This window comes from Marmota monax, unplaced genomic scaffold (genome assembly GCF_021218885.2).
Source record: "Marmota monax isolate L192 unplaced genomic scaffold, Marmota_monax_Labrador192_F-V1.1 WCK01_AAM20220418_F8-fsc00074, whole genome shotgun sequence".
Taxonomy (NCBI): domain Eukaryota; kingdom Metazoa; phylum Chordata; class Mammalia; order Rodentia; family Sciuridae; genus Marmota; species Marmota monax.
In genome coordinates, this window is record NW_026694232.1 from 5,449,809 (window position 1) to 5,469,516 (window position 19,708).

The 19,708-nt window shown below is 36.3% G+C and overlaps 1 protein-coding gene across 3 annotated transcripts in view; it reads right to left on the reverse strand.

Moving 5' to 3' along the window:
• Nucleotides 1–1,724: 1,724 nt before the first annotated feature.
• Zmat3 (zinc finger matrin-type 3) overlaps nucleotides 1,725–19,708 on the reverse strand; it is a 34,017-nt gene continuing 16,033 nt past the window's right edge. For 2 of the 3 annotated variants that reach the window (XM_046466868.2, XM_046466869.2), the window contains exons 3-6: nucleotides 14,353–14,472; nucleotides 11,325–11,491; nucleotides 11,096–11,196; nucleotides 1,725–8,714 (exon numbers count right to left, since the gene is read on the reverse strand). In XM_046466868.2, the coding sequence (XP_046322824.1) occupies nucleotides 8,503–8,714; nucleotides 11,096–11,196; nucleotides 11,325–11,491; nucleotides 14,353–14,472 (600 nt within the window). In that variant the 3' untranslated portion in view covers nucleotides 1,725–8,502. The remainder of the gene's footprint in view (nucleotides 8,715–11,095; nucleotides 11,197–11,324; nucleotides 11,492–14,352; nucleotides 14,473–19,708) is intronic. The other variant, XM_046466870.2, reaches the window with a different exon arrangement.

The following is a 19,708-nucleotide window of genomic DNA, read 5'->3' on the forward strand; positions in this document are numbered from 1 at the left end:
TAAAAACGGCCCTCTCTCTTGTAAACATGTCTGTTTTTGCTTTATTTATGAGCAAAATCTCATTGCATGATTAGTTTTGCTTTATTTACCACTAAAAACTTTCATCCTGCGCTCCATGTCTTTTAACCAAATGTCCTGGTATACCAACCACAAACAGCTAACTGTAAGTTTTGGAGAATCCACAAGATGGCACTAGATACCTTTGTTTCAAGTCTATAACCTAGGAAGCGGTTTCTAGATAGAAATCAAGGTTAAAGAAGTGCCTCTGGCATAAGCAAAGATTAAAAATTGAAGCTAATATAAAAGACATCTTGCTCCTGTCTGGAGGGACGGCTGCCAGCCAAAACACATTTGAAGTGTAATTACATACTTAAAGACTCACCCAAAAGGCCAAGCATAAGCTATAGACTGCCTATACTTCTTCCAGCAGCAGATTTATATCTGTTCCTTTGGACATACTTCATTACTGGTACTTGATCATCTTAAACATTTCCAGAGACTTCCTCCTAAATATGCACCCAATCTGTGCTGTGTCTATGTCTGTGTGTATATATGTGATAGATATACATACACATCATGAAATGTATTTGGGACTTTTTGGGTAAGAGCTTATAAAGTTGCATTCTTATTCAATAATATTTACATTTCACAATAATAAACTGTCTTCATCTTTTTTTTACAAGGTCCCAGTTCTCAAGAGTTTATGAATATCCCACAAATTGGAATAAAACTTGGTGGGTAAAGTCTTAATTCAAATGTTAAGTCTTAAAACTCATCACAGAAAAATCTATTTCTGAGCTCCTGACAATCTCATATCAATTTATAAAATACTGAAAAAGTTCATTGCTAGTCTTTTACATACATGCAATTTTAAAATATAAGACCCCACACACGCACTTGATCTTGAATAGATTTTCAGCCAGTGAATAAGTCTCAGAAATTTCTCAAGAAAGGAACGCTGAAAATCTCTAGTGGTTTAAGAGTCTTTTTAAAATGTCCATTATTTTAATGCCCATGAGGTTTTATTTTAAGCTAAAAAAATCTCTTGGAAATGATTTTATACAATGTGCTATCTTGAGTATTTTACCACAGACACGTTCAATGTGATCTATTCACTTCTTTCAGAAACATTTTTTGTGTATAGACATGAGAATTTTTCCCACGACAATAAGTGTATGTGTCTAGCATCCCAATTACACCAAGCCTACCAGCCATCTTGCAGTCTATAATCTTCCTAAATGAGCATTTACATTCAAAAACACACTGCATATAGTAAACCAGAGTGCTCAAAGAACTACTCTCAATAATATATTTTACAAATAAGCTGATTATAAGACTATTTTACATGTGAAATGCCCAGAAGATCAATGAGTACATGCTTTCTAGAATGTGTTTATTTCCAGAATAATGGTTGTGATCCTCAGGTCAGCTTTTGTCAGGATTTGAAGGGAAGATAAATATTGAAATAGATCAATACAAATGGGAACACATTCAGTCCCAGGCTGGCTCCCATGATGGGGAACAAAGGCAGAATGGGTAGCTTGGTCAATTCTGCTGCAAGACCCAGAGTTTACGAAGCCCTTCATGAGTTCAGGGGGTTCATTGTAGATTGTATGAAGACTGACAATACGGGGTACCCAGAGTCATCATCAATCGGCATCAAAATGAACCTCAGTACTGATGATTTACCTCTTTCCATTGATCTCCAACTCATAACCAAACAATTTTCAGACAAGACTCAAACTGTTTTATTAAATTCAACACAAAATGCCTGTTATAACATCAAGCCTTTATCAGAAATCAGTACATAAGTAAGGATACACAGCCAAAATGAACCATCAACATAAGCAGTATAAATTTTAAATAACTTTCAGATTTCTATATTCAATATGCTGAAGAAAACAAAACCAAAAAAGCAATTTCAATTTCACAATTCACAGTTGATTGGTTTTAATCCCATGACACGTTTGTCATTTCTGTAGCCCCAGAACAAAAACAGATTTCCAAAGCGGTGACTGGCACATTGCCCCAATAGCATACCCAGATCTTAAGCCCCTGTGTGACATTTAGAGAAAATGTTATCAAACAACCAAATTTCATACAGTTTGAGCTGGCATTGTTTAGTTATATCCTTTACCAGAAATAGCAAAAGCAGTTTAAATATTTGCCATGCCATTAAGTGAAGGGTTCTAAAGTCTCCCTTGGTTTTCAATGATTTTATTCTCTAATTTAAGACAACAATTGTGTTTAAGTGCAACCTTAACAGTGAAAGCAAAATCAGTTTTGCTTCTGGATCTAGAGCATACATGGAGAGAGGACACTTCCTGCCCTGGCAGGTACATGGAATGCTTGGAAGCAGAGCCTAACATATTCATAAGGCATTTCAAAGCAGACACACCGCACAGACCAAATCACCATGGTCAGTAGAGGGTTCCAGGTGAACACCACATAGGCAGAATCAACATGAGATCCTTACCAAAAAAAAAAAGAAAAAAAAAGAAGAAGAAGAAGATACAGTGGTTTACAAAACCACAGGAAGGTACTCAGGTACAGAAAGAAGGCAAAAAATGACCAGCCACTCCAAAAAGAGTTTTGTTCCCATAAATGCCAGATTTACGGAGTAAATAAACTACTTTATATGTGCTTTGCTCTACAATAATATCACTCATCTTGGCACAGGGAGTTACTTTTCCTTTAAAAAAAAATAATGTAGAGAATATACATATAATCGTGATACAGAACATTTATTTTCACTAGTGAGGGGGTCACATAAGCACTCACATAGAAAGTTATGAGTGAATTATGAATTCTATTTAAAGGCAAAAAAAATCTGATAAACCCTGCATTATTAGTTGGTATTCAACAGTACAATGAGATTTTAGCAACTGCATTTGGCTTATTTAAGAACTATGACCGTGAGAATATCATTAAGTTCAAAGAATTGTGAAATGTCTAAAAATAAAGCCTAATTAGTAAAAATATGTACTTTCCTTTAAAGGACCCAAAGGAAGTGTTCAGTTGTTTTAGAAGCCATGAATCTTATCAAACAAGCATAAGAATATAAATCAGAAACATTTAAGTTTTAATTCTGATACAGTTTTATCCATTGAAACATCATGACCTGAAACAAGTCACTTAAATTCTGCAGATCTGTCCACAAAAAGTGGGCCTAAAAATAAAGGCATATGTCAAAAAGATTTTCTTAACATTACTGGAGTAAAGCTAAAGATAGTTACTAAGGCTCACAATTTCAACAACTCATTGTACAGTACAATCATTTTTAATTCTGCTAATTACAACTTGAAGCATGAGTAATTACAATACTCAGGGAACTCAAATCAAATTCTTTACATAAATTAATAGCTGCAACTTTCTAACCTACCCAATCTGTTCTAAAGTTGTTTGAAACAGCTAATCATGGGTGGGCTTGACCCTTTACTCCCCTCAACCTTCTTGGAGAGCAGCAGAAAGCAGGGAAAGAAGAAGTATCAGGAAAATAAGCAGCAACCAATTGAAATGAGGTAAAAGCTTATTTCATACACCCCAATCAGTACTTGACAGTTTTCTGAAGAAGCTGAATACATAGTTCAGCAAGAACACATCATCAGAAGAGAGATAAAGAAAAAAAAACTCTCATCGTGAAACTTTAAAATTTATGACAATTAAGCATTTCGAATAGCCGACTCCAGAAAACTTGAGTTTGCAAAGGGAGTTGTCTTTCTGCACTCTAAGCATGCACAGAAACAGAAATTGGAAGAGGCAAGGCCACAGGAGGAAACAAAGATGTGGTGACTGGCTCAGAGTGTCAACTTTATACACAGCTTTCAAGATGCTACTAATATTCAAACAAATATTAATAACACCTCGTAAGTTTATGGTCTGAAATTTACAATGAAATGTATACCCCAGGGGATTGAGAGCTGGAGTGATGGGTAGAAAATAAAAAGGGCTGGGGATGTAGCTCAGTGGTACAGTGCACCTGGGGACAATCCCTGATACCACACACACAAAAAAAATATATATATATTATTTTTCTAAACATCATGTCAAGTTCTCCCAATCCACTACACCACCATGTAATAACACATCAAGGTGAATACTGCCAGCCAGGGAAACTGGATTCATCTTCAGAGTGTATGGTTCCTGATCAATAACAACAGTTTTACTTGATATCACACTGAGACTGCATTAAGAAAGAAAAAAACAGATGTGGAATAGAATCCACTCAGACCTTTGCGATTCCAAGCTCCTGTTTTATGAACCGTGATTAATGGCAATAACTGTCATCTCTTCTCTCTGTGAAATGCTGATACATACTAAAGGCACTCATATTCTGGGCTTAACGGACACAGGGTCACATGGGACCATAAGCCAGTACTTTTTTGGTAGCTACCCAGAAAGGGAGTTTATAAATGATCTCCCCATTCACAATGGGAAGAAAACATCAAACAGCTATCAGTAGAAATGTCTTATGAGAAGCTATTTATACAGCAATTTATCCATTCAGTTACATGGACAGAAAAAGCTCACAATGTTAGGGGTTCCCCCACCAACAACACAAAAACAGCAAAACATTATTTTATTACATATGAAACTCCTAAGTAGTGATTTGATAAGGGAAAAAATAGTTGATAACATCAATCTTTTTAAACACTTGTTCAAAAATCTACATTAAAGTTTTGTCTATGCAGACATAACATTCCTAAAGCAGCTCTGTTGTCCTTAGTACGTGCCTCACCAAGTTCTTTAGCTAGTATTTCCAATCTAAGCTCTGACACAAAACAAAGTAGGTTAGCTTCCAAATCCACCATTTTTAGGCCTCTCTACAGAGAATATTACATCAAACAGTTATAGGTCTCCCCTGACACAAATAAGACTCATTTTACATAGGTCAATGAACAGTCCTCAAACTGTCATTGCTCACATTCCCAGACAAGTTTAGAGTGAAGGAATCACAATCCCACTACTAAGCTTTAGAATCTATCTACAGAGGAAGATTTTACCAGATACACACACACATATTTGTGTATATGAAGATGTATTTCTCACTTTATCCGTGTCCAAACTGTAACAGGTAGCTATAAGCAAGCATAAAGTTCTGCAGAATAGCTCTGTGAAGACGTGGGAGGTCTCACACTTTACATTCACCTTTTGAGTCAAAGGGATGCGGGGATAATCTTGAATCACCAAGAGTCTTCATTGAACCTCAGGGTCTCAAAAAAATCCTAAATGGTTTTCTAGGTTTTGCAATTAATTAACGGGGAAAATATTGAGAAAGAGTTGGGGGGGGGAGAGACTTTTCAAAACAAATGTTATAAAAAAAATAAAGTATTCACCTTGCAGAATTCAGTGCAGTAAGAAACAAGCAGACAAATATAATGAACAACATGCACATATTTACAAGTTGCAGAACATGACATACAAAAGTCAAGACCAACAAAGTGTTTCCTACTCAGTGTGGAGTCAAAGGATTATAAGACAACCATCAGCTTCACAACTGAACTTTAAAACAAAACAAAAAAAAAAATACTTTGAAGGCGTATGCAGGCTAATCTTCTAATTGAAATATGGAACTTTTCCTTTAAAATCTCTCACTCTTGATATCTTAGAATCATTCCTTTCAAACATTGATTTTTAATGACAACATACACAAGGAGTCACAGAAAAAAGAGACTTTGTTACTAAGAGTTTTTAACAAATGGTTACTGAAATCTACTGAATTTTTTTTTTTTTTTTTTTTTTTTGATTAAAGGTCCTTTTCTGGTTAGACCTCTATCTGTCCTTGCATATGGCATATAAGATACATGATTCCTTGGGGAGCATAGAGTGAAGATCCTAAAGCACATTACAGAGCAGGACTGGACTTGACAAAAGGACGCCAATAGCAATCACATATCACTGACTTAGAGGCAACAGCGGCCTGCTTACACAGGGAAGAAACAATGTATAGAATGTGTGAATATGAGAAACTGTTCCATGCAGTGATGACAATCCCTGCCGCCCCTTGTCTCACCTATGGAGCACAGGTGAATACTGCAAGGTAACTAGTACAAAACACAACTACTAGCATAGACATCTGTGATTTTTTTTTTCTTTTTGATGTGCATGTAACCTCTATAAGTGATTGTAGAAGTTATCAACTTCCTAGAGTTTAGAAATTAAGAAACAAATTGAGTTACTGTAGGCAATGTGGTACTAAAGTGTCATATAAAACAAACACATAGCTCTTTTTTAGTGCAAAAAAAGATAGCAAGTAAGAAATAACACTATAAATCTAACTTCTTTCTTTTAAAGAAAATGCGCTTATGCATTCATAACATCCATTAAGGGCACTGGGAAACTGGAAACCTGAATACACAAGGCCTGAAAAAACATCAAGCCCTTAAGTCCACTGCTTTTTGTACACAGATGATGAAATTGTTAAGTAAGGAGAGCAGGGAAAACACATCCTTTAATTTCATTTCCAGAGGAAAAACTAAAAGTAGATGAATGCCACTTTTACAAGATATAAATTCATATTCACAATCTTTTAATGTTATCTGAAATATAAAGATACAATGACATTCTCTCTAGGGTATCATATAAAACTGTTTGCGCGTGTGCCTGCGTGGCTATGGCTATGGGTATGGGTGTGAGTATGGGAATGGGAATGCACACATACAGAGGGATAATGTGAGATTTCTAAGTACTCATTGAATCAAGTGGCAGCACTATATTCATATCTACCCAAAAAGTGACACTTAGCAGCAAAATGAGTAACCTATTGGCCAGTATGATAATCCCTAACCTTCTTAAACTAATCAATTTTATAATTACTGCAAAAAGGGTTATAATACTAAAAGTCACAGGTCCATATAGAATCTCAACATAACATTATTTTATTTTTCTATTTCTGGGGAAAAAAATTACCAAAGAATTCTATTTTTTTGTAAACCATCACTTCAGTAGAAGAAAATAACTTGATATTGTTCTGGAAGTTAATCACAAAACCAATTTTTAACTATGGGTCTAGATGGCTCAAAAATTGTTCTGAAAAATTACCAAAAAGGAATGGTGATTGAAATTTTCCTGCTCTCCATCTATTTGCCTATAGAACTCTCAAGGTTACACAAAGAGTTTTAATTAGCAACATAAGCAGTCAAGTGTACAAAGACATGGTTCAAAACAACCTTCTTGGTGAATGTGGCTTTTCAAAAGAAATAAGACTGTCAGTCTTATCCATGTCAAAGAGATCAAATACAAAATTAATGAAATTTTACATAATACTTCATTAGTTCATCTAGACATACTCTATGATTTCATATTTTAAAAACAAAACCCCAAAATAATAGTAATACCATTATAATTATCAGATACCAAAATCATCTATGATATAGTTTGAATATTCTCAGAGATGCCAGATTACAAAGGATGAAAAAAAGCCCATGTATTTTTCTACTGGAAATGATGACACTAAAATTTGTCAGCTTTTTAAAAAAAATTCCTCTATCTATGAAACAGCAGGAAGTGGTACTTTTCAGGACAGCAACTGGCAAGACAGAGAAGAATGTAAAGTACAAGAACTGGATCATCTAAAAAGCCTGCCAAAACAATAATATATCAAGAGATCTGAACTTATGGTTGGAGACCATCACACAAGGGCATATTACCATGAATAAAAGCATAACTCTAAACTGAAAAAAAATCAAACCCATCTTTATGTTTCCTAAAATCAGCTGAAAATATTTAAAAAGTCATGTCCATCTTAAACTCATTAGACACTCAAATCTGGGGCTTAGAAAAACCACAGCAGAGCTAGGACATGAAAATGAGCTTATTAGACAAGTTGATTCACTAGTGGAGGGGAAAAAAAGAAGAGAATGGTGGTGGCAATTAAATGTGTGAAATCCATAATTGGAAATGAAGTTTAGCCACTTGGAAGACAACAAGCACACTGCAAGTGTCTGAATTCAAGAAAATCTGCATTTTGGTGGTGGAGGGACATGATACAGGGAAAGTGTCCTGGGAAAGACCCTAATGCCATTATAATGACATATCCTACTGACAGTGCATGGAGGTAATGGTTCCAGCGAAGCCTTGGGAAACAGAACTCTGCTTACCTGTTTTAACTCTGATCTGAAGTAAGAACTCAATACAACTCTTTATTTAACAGTACATAAAACTAAAATGACAAAAGAAGTTGAAGTTTTTAAATAGTCATAGCTTTAAGTGATCAGGCTACTAGTCAACCAGAACTTGGCCAAGATAAAGTTATTTCGGATGGGGTAGGTAGGTCACATGCTACAAGTAGCTCAACACAGTTGACCTGGGAAAGTATTATGACCAAAGAAGCACATTTCCCTCCCCCCATCCCCAAGTTTTGACATCTTGTGGTACCACTGCAGGCTACATGTATTAACATTAAGCAGAGGAATGTACTCATATCAAAAGGACCACAAAGCAGGGCAAATTGACAGAAGGCAAACAGGCAGGACAAGCTGCTCTATCTGAATGTGGCCATCACTATACATAGCCCAGATTCTCCATCTCATTCCTGTACCGCTGCTCAGACACCTTGCTTTTGTGTTGCTTGCTCTCTAAGTGCTGCCGGAACTCCATCTCTTCGCCAGCCCCAACATTACACATTGAGCAGTAAAACTGGCCACTTGGAGTAACGCACATGGCTAGATCACGTGGAATTCTCTGCCGAGAACGGGGATTGAAGTAAGGACCTGCTAAAGCCAGAGATAAAAATATTGCAGTTGAAATAGTCACTATGTGAATGATACTCTGACCAATTCGTACTGTAATTTTTAACTCTAAATTCAAGTTATAAAATTCCCAGATTCTTAACTTTAAAGGAAGGTGAAATTAATTTTTTTCAATTACCAGTTTATACATTCTACAAAGATAAAATGATTCTCCCAAGAATGTCAAAAAAGTTACTGTAGAGTCAAACTCAAACTCTAAATGGTTATGCCTCTAAAAAGTGAATACAATTTTTAAAATACTTTAATTTCCAAGTATTATATCTAAATTCTTATAATCATGTGTTGCTTGCTCTCATTAATCTAATTCTACTTCTGAGAATTATCCTAAGAAAGTATTAAGAGTTTCTACACAATGGGCTGGGATTGTGGCTCAGGGATAGAGTGCTTGCCTAGTGCGTGTGGGGCCCTGGGTTCAATCCTTAGCACCACATAAAAATAAAGAAATAAAATAAAGAAAAAAAAAAAAAGAGTTTCTGCACAGTGATTTATCATCAAGGATATTGATATGAGCAGTGCTTTATAAAGGCAAAATTGTGGGGAGGAGAAATTCAAAAATAGGATTTGAAAAATTATGGTAATGACTGCAAAGAAAAACTATGTATTCGATAAATATAATGATACAGGAAACTATTAATTACATGAAAATATAATCACAATATGCTGTTAAGTAAACCAAGAATATCATAAAATATGATCATATTTCTATTTTAAAGAAATACTATGCAGGGCTGGGGTTGTGGCTCAGCAATAGAGCGCTCGCCTAGTTCGTGCGAGGCCCTGGGTTCGGTCCTCAGCACCACATAAAAATAAAGGTATTTGTACAACTAAAAAATAAATATTTTTTTAAAAAAGAAATAATATACAAAAAAGGATTAGAATGACATTTTTGATATTTTGATATTTTTCTTCTTTTTACATTATTGACTTCTTTACCTGGACTATAAGTTTGCTAATTTCCTCCTTTTTTTTTTTTGGATTGAACCCAGAGGCATCTGACCACTGACCCACATCCCCAGCCCTTTTTAATTTTTTATTTAGAGATACAATCTTGCTAAGTTGCTCAGGGCCTCACTAAATTGCTGAGGCTGGCTTTGAACTAGTGATCCTCCTGCCTCAGCCTCTTGAGTCATGAGGATTACAGGAGAGTACCACCACCCAGCCTGCTTTTCTTTTCTATTATAATAATAAATATTTAACACTTTTCTCAAAATATAGTTGTGATTGAAGTCTATAAGTTTTGATATGGTATTTTCATTACTATTTGATTATAAGAATTTGTAATTCAGTATGATTTCTTCTTTGAACCATGAATCCTTTAGAAATATTTTAAAATTCCTGAACAAATGGAACAAATGGAAATTTTGTGCGTTTTTATATTTTGGTTACTGTCATCTCATTTAGTTGTACTCTGGTAAGAGAATATGGTCCATACTACATTTCCTAAAGTTTATTTTACCTAATATCACTACATCTATCCCAGCATCCTTCATTTCATTGAGTTTCTTTTATGCAGTTTGATAATCTTTGTCTTTTAACTGAGACTTTAGTAAATTTACATTTTTTTTAATTCCTAATACTTTGAGACTCTTATATACTTACTACGTTGTGCTTTCTATTCATCCTTTCTTTACTAAGTATCTTACTTTTCAATTAATTTTGCTTTTGGTTTGTGTCACCATGCACATAACTGCTCTCTCCTGACACACGTAGCACTGGAGACTGAAGGAGAAGAATGAAGGGACCACTCAGTCCTCCCCTCCCCAAGGAAGAAAAGCAGAAAACTTCCCAATAAATAAGTGGTTCTGAACTGAATGTAGATATCAAAATCACCAAGGAAGCATTTACAAAGCACACATATGTCTGGGTCCTATTCCAAATTTACTGATGGAAAATCTTTAAGAAATTATTCAGGTGCATTTTGAAAACACTCCCTGAATAATTCTGATGCAATGCCCTGGTTAAAATCCATTGCTATTTTTTTTTAATTTTCTCCAAGAAATGGGAATTGAATATGGTGCAACTTGAAAACAAACAGCTCATTTTTATGACACACTTTTATTTTTCAGCTGGCAAACATGAGAAGAAACATAAAGGAACTATGATGAAAGACCCTAAAACATAGACTATGTTTAAAAATCAAAATAAATAATATACTAAGTAGGAAATAAATAAATAACACTTGAAATAAACACCAGCCTGAAAAAGTCAATAGACCAATTCAATAAAACAATGACTAACCCTGATTCTCAGGGCTATCTATTACTATGAAAGAAAATAAAAAGAAAAGAAACCATTTGTAAAGTGTATGTGAAAATTTCCAAGGTATGTGGAAATATACAGGATACCTGAATTATTCTGTACTGTATACATATTTCTCCTATTAGGCATCATCTTAAATTCATTCCCCTCTTTCCGAGCTCGTCGTTGACCCACCTCTGAGGAGTCCCTGGAGAAAAGAAATTGAAAAACGATGAGGCTTCTAAACAAGGATCCCTTTCAACTTCTTTTTTTTTTTTTTTAAAGACAGTCCATCTCACATAACACTTTGGCCTTGGAGAAAATGGCAATACCTACGAGAATGAGTTACTCTGAGCTTCCGCCAGTCGCAGCCTCTTGGCATGATTCTTCCCTTGATAGTGAGCCTGAGCCACAGCCGGGGAACTAAAGGAGGCATCACAGAGCTTACAGTAATCATTCTCTGTAGCCAGGATCACTCTGCCTCCTGGCTTGAAGGAGCCCATCTGATATCAAAGACACAAGAAGAAACAAGGTTAAAAAATATGGAGCCTATTCCTTCCTTCTCCTAAAGGTTTTTGTAAGAATTGAAAAATAACCAAAGGATATGACATGACCATAAACAATCTCTCAGCTTTATAAGGAAAGGAAATAATTAATTCAAAAAAGACAGTCTGGGAGACATAATCATGGTTTTGCTCTATAATCACATATGAATTAAATCAAATAGCTTATTGCTCTCTCCATTGAAGAAATTTTTTAATAAATTTAAAATTTTTAGCATGGAAAATTTAGGTAAATAAATAGGTAAGACCTAAACCCTCATTTCCAGAATGAGTAAAGTCTTCTTAGAATCCTTCGATAAACATTTCCTGAATGTCAATGGTTTATTGGGTTTGCTTCCTAATCCAGAAGGGATGTACAGACATATAAAAGTCCTTGTCTTCCATGAAGTCTACAAACTAGCTACAGATACGTTATAATCAGGGAAAATAACTAGCAGATCCAGACAACTGTATTCAAATTGGAGAACAACATGTTAAAGAAAACCTAACAGCACCTGGAAGACGGCAGGCATTCACTTTTGTTGGATTAACAAAAAGTTACAGACTAGATTTTGGCTATAGGAGAATAATATATATAATAAAGATCTTAGAAGCTATATCATAACAGGAACAACTGAAGGAAACAGCTCCGTTTCACCTAGAAGAGAAGATTCTCTCAGAATAGGATAGCCGTCCTCAAAAATCACAAAGGGCTCTGCTATGAAAGACTGCTTAGGTCATTTCCCTGAGGGGATAAGCCAGAGGAAAGCAATCCCCAACAGGGAGCAGCCATCCAATTCTAAAGCAGCCTTCAGTAGCCAGCAGTTTGACAAGTACTCAGCTTGAAGATCCCTGTTTTCCTCTCCTCTGATTCCATTTTTAATATATCTAATTTCCCCACAAATCTATGAGGAGGAGGAACAGATGGAATTGCTATCCACATTTTAAGCACTAAAACACTGATGCTAGCAAAGTAAAATTATACCATGGTGGTTAGGAACAGAGAGGTCCAAGGATCAAAAGGAATTCTTGCTCCACCATTTTACAAAACGATGCAAAACCATGGAAAGTTACTTAGCTTTCCTGAGCTTCTAATAAACTTACAGTAGAACTCACACTGCAGGCCCACAGACCACACTTTGAATGAGGCTGATGGCTCTAAGTTTTTACAGGTATTAAATGAGGTAAGGGGTTGGAACTAGAGTGAAGCAAGTGAGATGCTTGCCTTGAGCACAGCAAAATCTCAATTTAATAGATTTTTTGTTAAGATACTGGGGATTGAGCCCAGGGATACTCTAACATTGAGCTATACACTAGTCCTCTGTTTTTTTATTTTGAGACAGGGTCTCACCAAGTTTCCCAGGTTGGCTTTGAACTTGCCATCCTACTGCCTTAGCATCCCAAGTACCTGAGATTACAGGTGCGTGCCACAGTGCCCAGCTATATTATAATGGACTATTTTTAAAAATCAAATCTAATGTAAAAAATAAATTCACAGCAAAATATCAAAATTTTTAAAGAAAGACAGGATTAGTAGCAATGCCATGCAAAGCCATGGAATCTAAAGCCAAAGGAAAATCAGTATGTTTTTAATGTTTTGTTCACCAATAGCTTTTTCACATTTTGCATTTTTTAAAAACCCTAATTTCAAATATTCATCTTGAGTACTGAAGGTTTTTTCTTCCATTTAAATTTTGTACCCAAGTCAAGGACAACCCTTACCTCATCCTAGTTCCAGCCCTGAACAAAAGAATGCATGAAAAGTGCTTAGCAGAGTGCCTGGCATAGGAAGTACTCAATTACAGTAATTATTTATAACTACTATATTGTTCTGTGGGAAATAATATTTAAAGATAGGTTATGGAGTAGTGTCCATATTTCAGAGACTACAACATGCAGTAATATCTTTCCTGAATCACCCTCTCTGTCTTCCAAAGAGCAAAAGGAACTGGCCTCTCAACTGTGTCTCATAATACCAAAGTCCGGAAAGTATTTATACATGCTTTCTACACACAAGGAAGTAAAGGGCAACCTGACGACAAAATATAACAAGGGCAACTGGAAGACAATATAACATAAATGGAATTAACTATAATACAGAAATCAATTGTTTCTCTTTTCATACAAGACATAGTGTTGACATACAGAATCATTTAACCCATAATTTTGAGAAATAGAGAAATACTCATGAAACAATATCTGTTTCATCATCTCATGCATCACAACCAAAGCCAATGAGAAACCTCCAAGTTCACATCTGGTGTTCATTAAAACCAGCACATAGTTCAAGAAGTTACAAATACCGCCAGGTGCAGTGGTGCACACCTGTAATCCCAGTGGCTCAGGAGGCTGAGTCCAAGAATTGCAAGTTCAAAGCCAGCCTCAGCAACTTAGCAAGGCCCTAAGCAACTTAGGGAGACCCTGCCTCAAAATAAAAAAACTAAAAACCAGGTTGTGGGGCTGTGGTTGTGGCTCAGTGGTAGAGGCTTGCGTAGCATGTGCAAGGCACTGGGTTTGAGTCTCAGCACCACATATAAATAAATTAATAAATAAAATAAAGGTTCACCAACAATGTAAAAAATATTTTAAAAAATAGGGTTGGGCATATGGCTCAGTAGTTAAGTGTTGGGGGGAGGAGGGGAGGAGGAAGAGGAGGAGGAGGAGGACGAGGACGAGGAGAAGTTGTTACAAATACCAAGTAGGACATTATTTCAGGAATATTTCTATCCTGGTAGACAAATGGACAACAAACTTCATTCATGACCATTCATGACCATACAACAGCTTCCTCATGCCACTTCACCCTGACTCATGTGTCTCACCTGTGGAGGGACTGGAACAACTGGGGTAGCTACAGGCTCCACCACATTGCTCATTCTGGCAGGAGGAGGACAGCTATTGGCTGCATAGTAATTTCGGAGTTTCTTACCATGATTTTTACCCTAGAAGTAAAAATAAAATGAGTAGTCACCATGAGGAAAAAATATATAAATTTAGTTATTGTATTCACTTCAAGAAAAAAATACAAGCAATAGTAACTACATATTATTTCTTCATATATACACAGCACTGGGGTAGTCAGACTACTAGCTAGAATTGCTTGCTAGATCTTGAAGTATAATAGGATCTAAAAGAATTTATCTGGATAAAGTAAGAGAACAAAGCCAAAAAAAATTGATTTCCTACATGTTTCCAAAAAAGTGTCAACATTGTCCAGTGATCTATGTCCTCCTTCAACTTGTTGCCATTCATGTGCTACTGCTTAAATATGAACTTTATGATACACTGATCTAATCTACTTTAGAAGTAATGAACATAGACATTCCAATTCTTTTTACCAAAAAATAGTACTTACAGATTATCTTTTTACTTACAAAGGACTTTCATAAGCATGAGCTCATTTGCTGCTCACAAAAAATCCTATAGAGGAATTTGTTGATATTATCCATATATGACAGCTGAGGAACTTCTATCTACAGGAATTGGGGGGCTTGCCCACAGACCCCTTCAGGAAGATACAGCAGGGAGCTAAAGCTTGAAGCAGATCTCTGAATCCAAAGCATGGCTCTTTTTCACTACAGCATGATGGCTCTAGGAGGCACTCTGAACCTCTTAAAATGGATTTACTTTTCTCATTATGTTTTGCTTAAGTAATTATTTACATGATTCTATCCCTTGAACTAATGAAAACACTGGAAAAGGTCAATGGTCCAAAAGCACTCTAAATGGGGGTAAACCAGCATATTATTTGTTAAACCAGACTGTAAAGTTCAAACCTCCAGGCAAACATCAATTTACCATTTACTATAGGCTAAACCCTAGGAATAAACAGGACTAGAAGAAACAGACACATAGCAATGAATTAATGATCTAAGTTTCATCTTATGCCCAAATGCCCTAGCTGTGCTCCCACCACAGTGACATCCAGAGAGTCAAATCTAATGGTCCCACCTATGCTTTCATCTTGAACTCTAAGCAGCATGACACAGTTGATCCTCTCTCCTTGAAATAACCTTCTCATTGTCCTCTGTCTTCTGTGGCTCCTCCTTATCTCTCCATCTCTTGTCTTCTACCAGACCTTCAACTCCACAGCACTGAAGGTCCTACACCTGGCCACCTTCTCTCTCCATCTGTGCTCCAATTCTAGGTTATTTTTACCCAGCCCCACACCTTTAAAAGGTAATGAATAAGTCAATGACTTCTTAAATTATCCAGCTCTATCCCTGAACTTCAGAACCATGTCTCAATTGCATTATTGCCTTTCACACTTTGAAATCTTAGGAGGCATATCCATTTTAATGAAACTTTGTATTCCTTCCCCATAGAACTTTCTCATTACCACCACTGCCATCACTCATCCACATATCAATAAAGGTACCGCCATCCACCCAGTTACTCAAAAAAAGCCAAGGAGTTCTGTTCTTGGATCCATCCTTTCCTAAAACCAACACATTCAATCTATCAGCAAGTCTTGTTAGCCTACCATCAAAAAATATCCCAAATTATTCCACTTCTCCCCACAGACATTAAGTATACCCCCATAATCCAAGCTACCAATGCTCTTCACTTGCAGTAGCAACAACTCCTATCTAGTCTGTTATCAATCCTGACTCCTTATAACCCTCATTATAAACTACAGTGATAAGTCTAGACAGAAATCTGGTCACATTGCTCACTCACTTAAAATCTTTCAATGGCTTCTCACTACTACGCTTAAAATTGACAAGTCTTGCTTATAAGGCCCTACCTATCCTGGTCCTGTCCATCTCTCAGATTTTATGCCATTCAGTGCCCCTTTCCCTGCTAATTATGCTACTGCCTACTTTCTGGTCCTCAGAGATGCCAACCCCATTTTAGTTCTGGGGCCTTTGAACTTGTTGTTCCATAGAATATAGCTCTTTCAGATTTCTGTATGGCTGGCTCCATACATTTCATCTTTAAAGTCTCAACTCAAACAGCATATCTCACTGACTCTCAAGTGTCACATCCATTCCTCCCTTGTGTTTGTGTGTGTGTTGTGTGTGTTGTGTGTGTGTGTCTCTCACACACACACACACACACACAACACACACACTCCCCACCCCATCAGATTACCACATTATCTAATTTTATTCTGTTCTAACACCACTTTCCACTATTTAAAATGATATGGTTTGTTTACTTATTTTTGATCTTTCCTCCCATCTAAAATGTAGACTCCTTGAAAATAAGGACCTAGTCTATCGTGTTTATTCTTCTTTCTCTGATGCATAGAACACTTTCTAACAAAAAGCAAGCAATCAATACATATTAGCTATATCAATGAATCAAATATCATAATGGAGATCATTTTTTTAAAAAAGACTAGTAGGAAAACAGAGAAGGAATTTCTTACGTCTACCGGAAATGTGTCAGAGGCTTCCCTGAAAGGGGGACATTGAGTTGTCTTTTAAAATGAGTAAAAATTTACTCGGCAGTAAAAAAGTTGAAGGAGAAAGAAAATTGTGATCTGAGGAAGGGTCCTGCCTGCTGTACTGAGAAGCCTCAGGAGAGAGGATCTTCAGGATCCTTAGGAGAGGGGGTAGGGGTTGAGATAGGAAGCATCCTCAGTGGTTCTGTTCCTAATCCAGAATTTGAACTTTTGAGGCAGCAGGGGACTTCTGAGAGACTGTAGGCAAAGCAGTACCAGGACTGGATTGCATTTGATAAACATCATCCTGAGATCACGGGGACAAATCAGAGCAGACCAAAGCTGGGAGCTGGGAAGATAGAGAAAGTCAATGACTAAGCCCTGGATACTCCAATTAAGTGTGATAGAAAACAAATGTCAGGAAAATGAGGTTGATAATGCCTGGCCCATCAAGTAAGGCAAAACAGACAATGTATTATCATGGAAGCCTAGAACCAAACTGGAACTTGGGAGTGAGGTTAGACTGAAAAGGCATTATTAGCACGTACATGATATCTAAAGCCATAGAACCAAAATAGATTACCTAGGCGGAGAGGAAACAGACAAATGTTTTTGAAAGTGAAATGAGAAAATGAAGCAAAATGAGGGTGTGTAGGAAAATAATGGCTGGAGTGAGAGAGAAAGATCTGACATCTGTGAAGAAGGTAAAAATCTAATAAAAAATTTTTAATGAGCTATGGAGTTTAGTTACCCCAGTGCAGCTGTTCTAAAGCAAGCCTGGCACCTCCCATCAGTCTCTCACTCATGTGCTCTTGTTACTGGCTTCCCCTTTCCACTTTCCTCCATGCTATGATGCAGCACAAGAAGCCCTCACCAGAAGCTGAACAGATGCTAGCACCTCTTTCTTTTATAAATTACCCAGCCTCAAGTATTTTGTGATTGCACTAGAAAAATGGACTAAGACAAATTAGTATTGAAAAGAAGATAGTCTGGGTCAACACACTGAGACTAAAATATCCATCACAGGATATCTGGATGTTGTGCACCAGGTTGGTTAGCACTGAGGAAGTTAAGGCTAAAGCAGTTTGCAGAATCTTCTAAAACTGGTAGGAATTTGATTCCACAGATTTGGAGAAGGACAATAGAGTTAAATAGTTACTGATTTCTCCCTATGTGCTGGTCACTGTCCTAAGAAATGGAGATAAAATGGTAAACACAAAGTCCCTGCCCACAGGAAACTTTTCCCAAGAATGAAAACAGATTACATATACATAAACAAAACATGATGTGACTGACAATGGCTCTGCAGAAAATAAAACAGGATGATGTTACAGAAAAACAGCAGAGGAGGGTAGGGTTGAAAGATATTTGGCTTTTCTGTAGAGACACATGAGCAAAACACTAAAGAATGAGAAGCCTCCAGTTGTGTGGAGAAGATCTGGGTATTCAGATGACCATTGGGCAAAGTTAAGTCAGAAATGATTCTCATTGTCCAAAGAGCCCAACCTAGTGTTCAGGAGTGAGGTCACGCTAGGGATAGAACTGGAGGAGCTACTGATACACATAGTATTTAAAATCATGTAAATGGAAGAGAAAAAATCACCTACACAGATCAAATAGAGATTAACGGTCAATTTTGAGATAAAGAGTACAAAGGACAAAACTCTACCATGTAGAGTATGAGAAAGAATAAGCATCAAAAAAATGAAACTGAGAATGCCCAGCATACAACTAAAGATGAACATTTGGCAAGAGGGCATTATGGAAGCCTACAACAAGCTAGCCTGTTTGGGAAGAAAACTATCTAGTTCGATACATTATAACCAAGGAAGAACTTACTTGTAGGCATTGCCAAAGAGAAACATGCACAGGGAGACAACTGTGAGAATGTGTCTAGAATTGTTTGTAACAACAGAAATAATTTAAATGGCTATGCACAGGATAATGGCTAAATTACAGTCTATTTGTGAAATGGATCAGTATAGTGGCACACAAGGAGCGTGCATGGCAACATAAATGATTGTCATAACAAAATGATTACTAAAACTAGCAAGTTACAAAAAAAGATGTACAAATAATTTTAATATGGGATTTTAAAACATGAAAAATAACACTACACATTAAATAGTCAAACACATTTTTGTAGCTAATGTATAAAAAAAATTTAAACTATGGGAACAATAATATCAATTCAGCATTGCAACTACATATAGGGGCATGGGAGATGACACAACTAGGAAGAGATATATGGGGACTTCAACTGAATGAATAATTGGTACTCCTCAAGCAAGATGGCAAATATAAATGTTCTCTCACACACAAAAAAATTTAAAAACAATAATAAAAAAAAAGTGATTCACCAGTGCTGAGGAAAATCAGAACAAATTACTATTTTGATTTGAAAAGACAAAGGTCAAAATTGGCCTTAGTATCATTTCTGTGGAGTGGTGAGAGATAAAAAGTTATACGGAAAGACAGGGGAATGAATGTGACATAACTTTTCCTACATACTTATATAAACATACATACCACAATGAATCTCACCATTGTGTACATCCACAAGAAATTAATTAAAAAAAAACTATGGGTAAATGGCAGAAAGATCAATAGAGAGAAGAGAGCAGAGGTGGGGAGAGAGAAGTGAAAGGAGAGGTACTGGGGTCTGAATTAGAACAAGTTATATTCCATGCTTGTATAATTATGTCAAGATGATTCTACTGTCATATGTAACTAAAAAGAATCAATAAAAATTTTAAAAAGTTATATGGAGTTTTTAAGGAATGTATAGG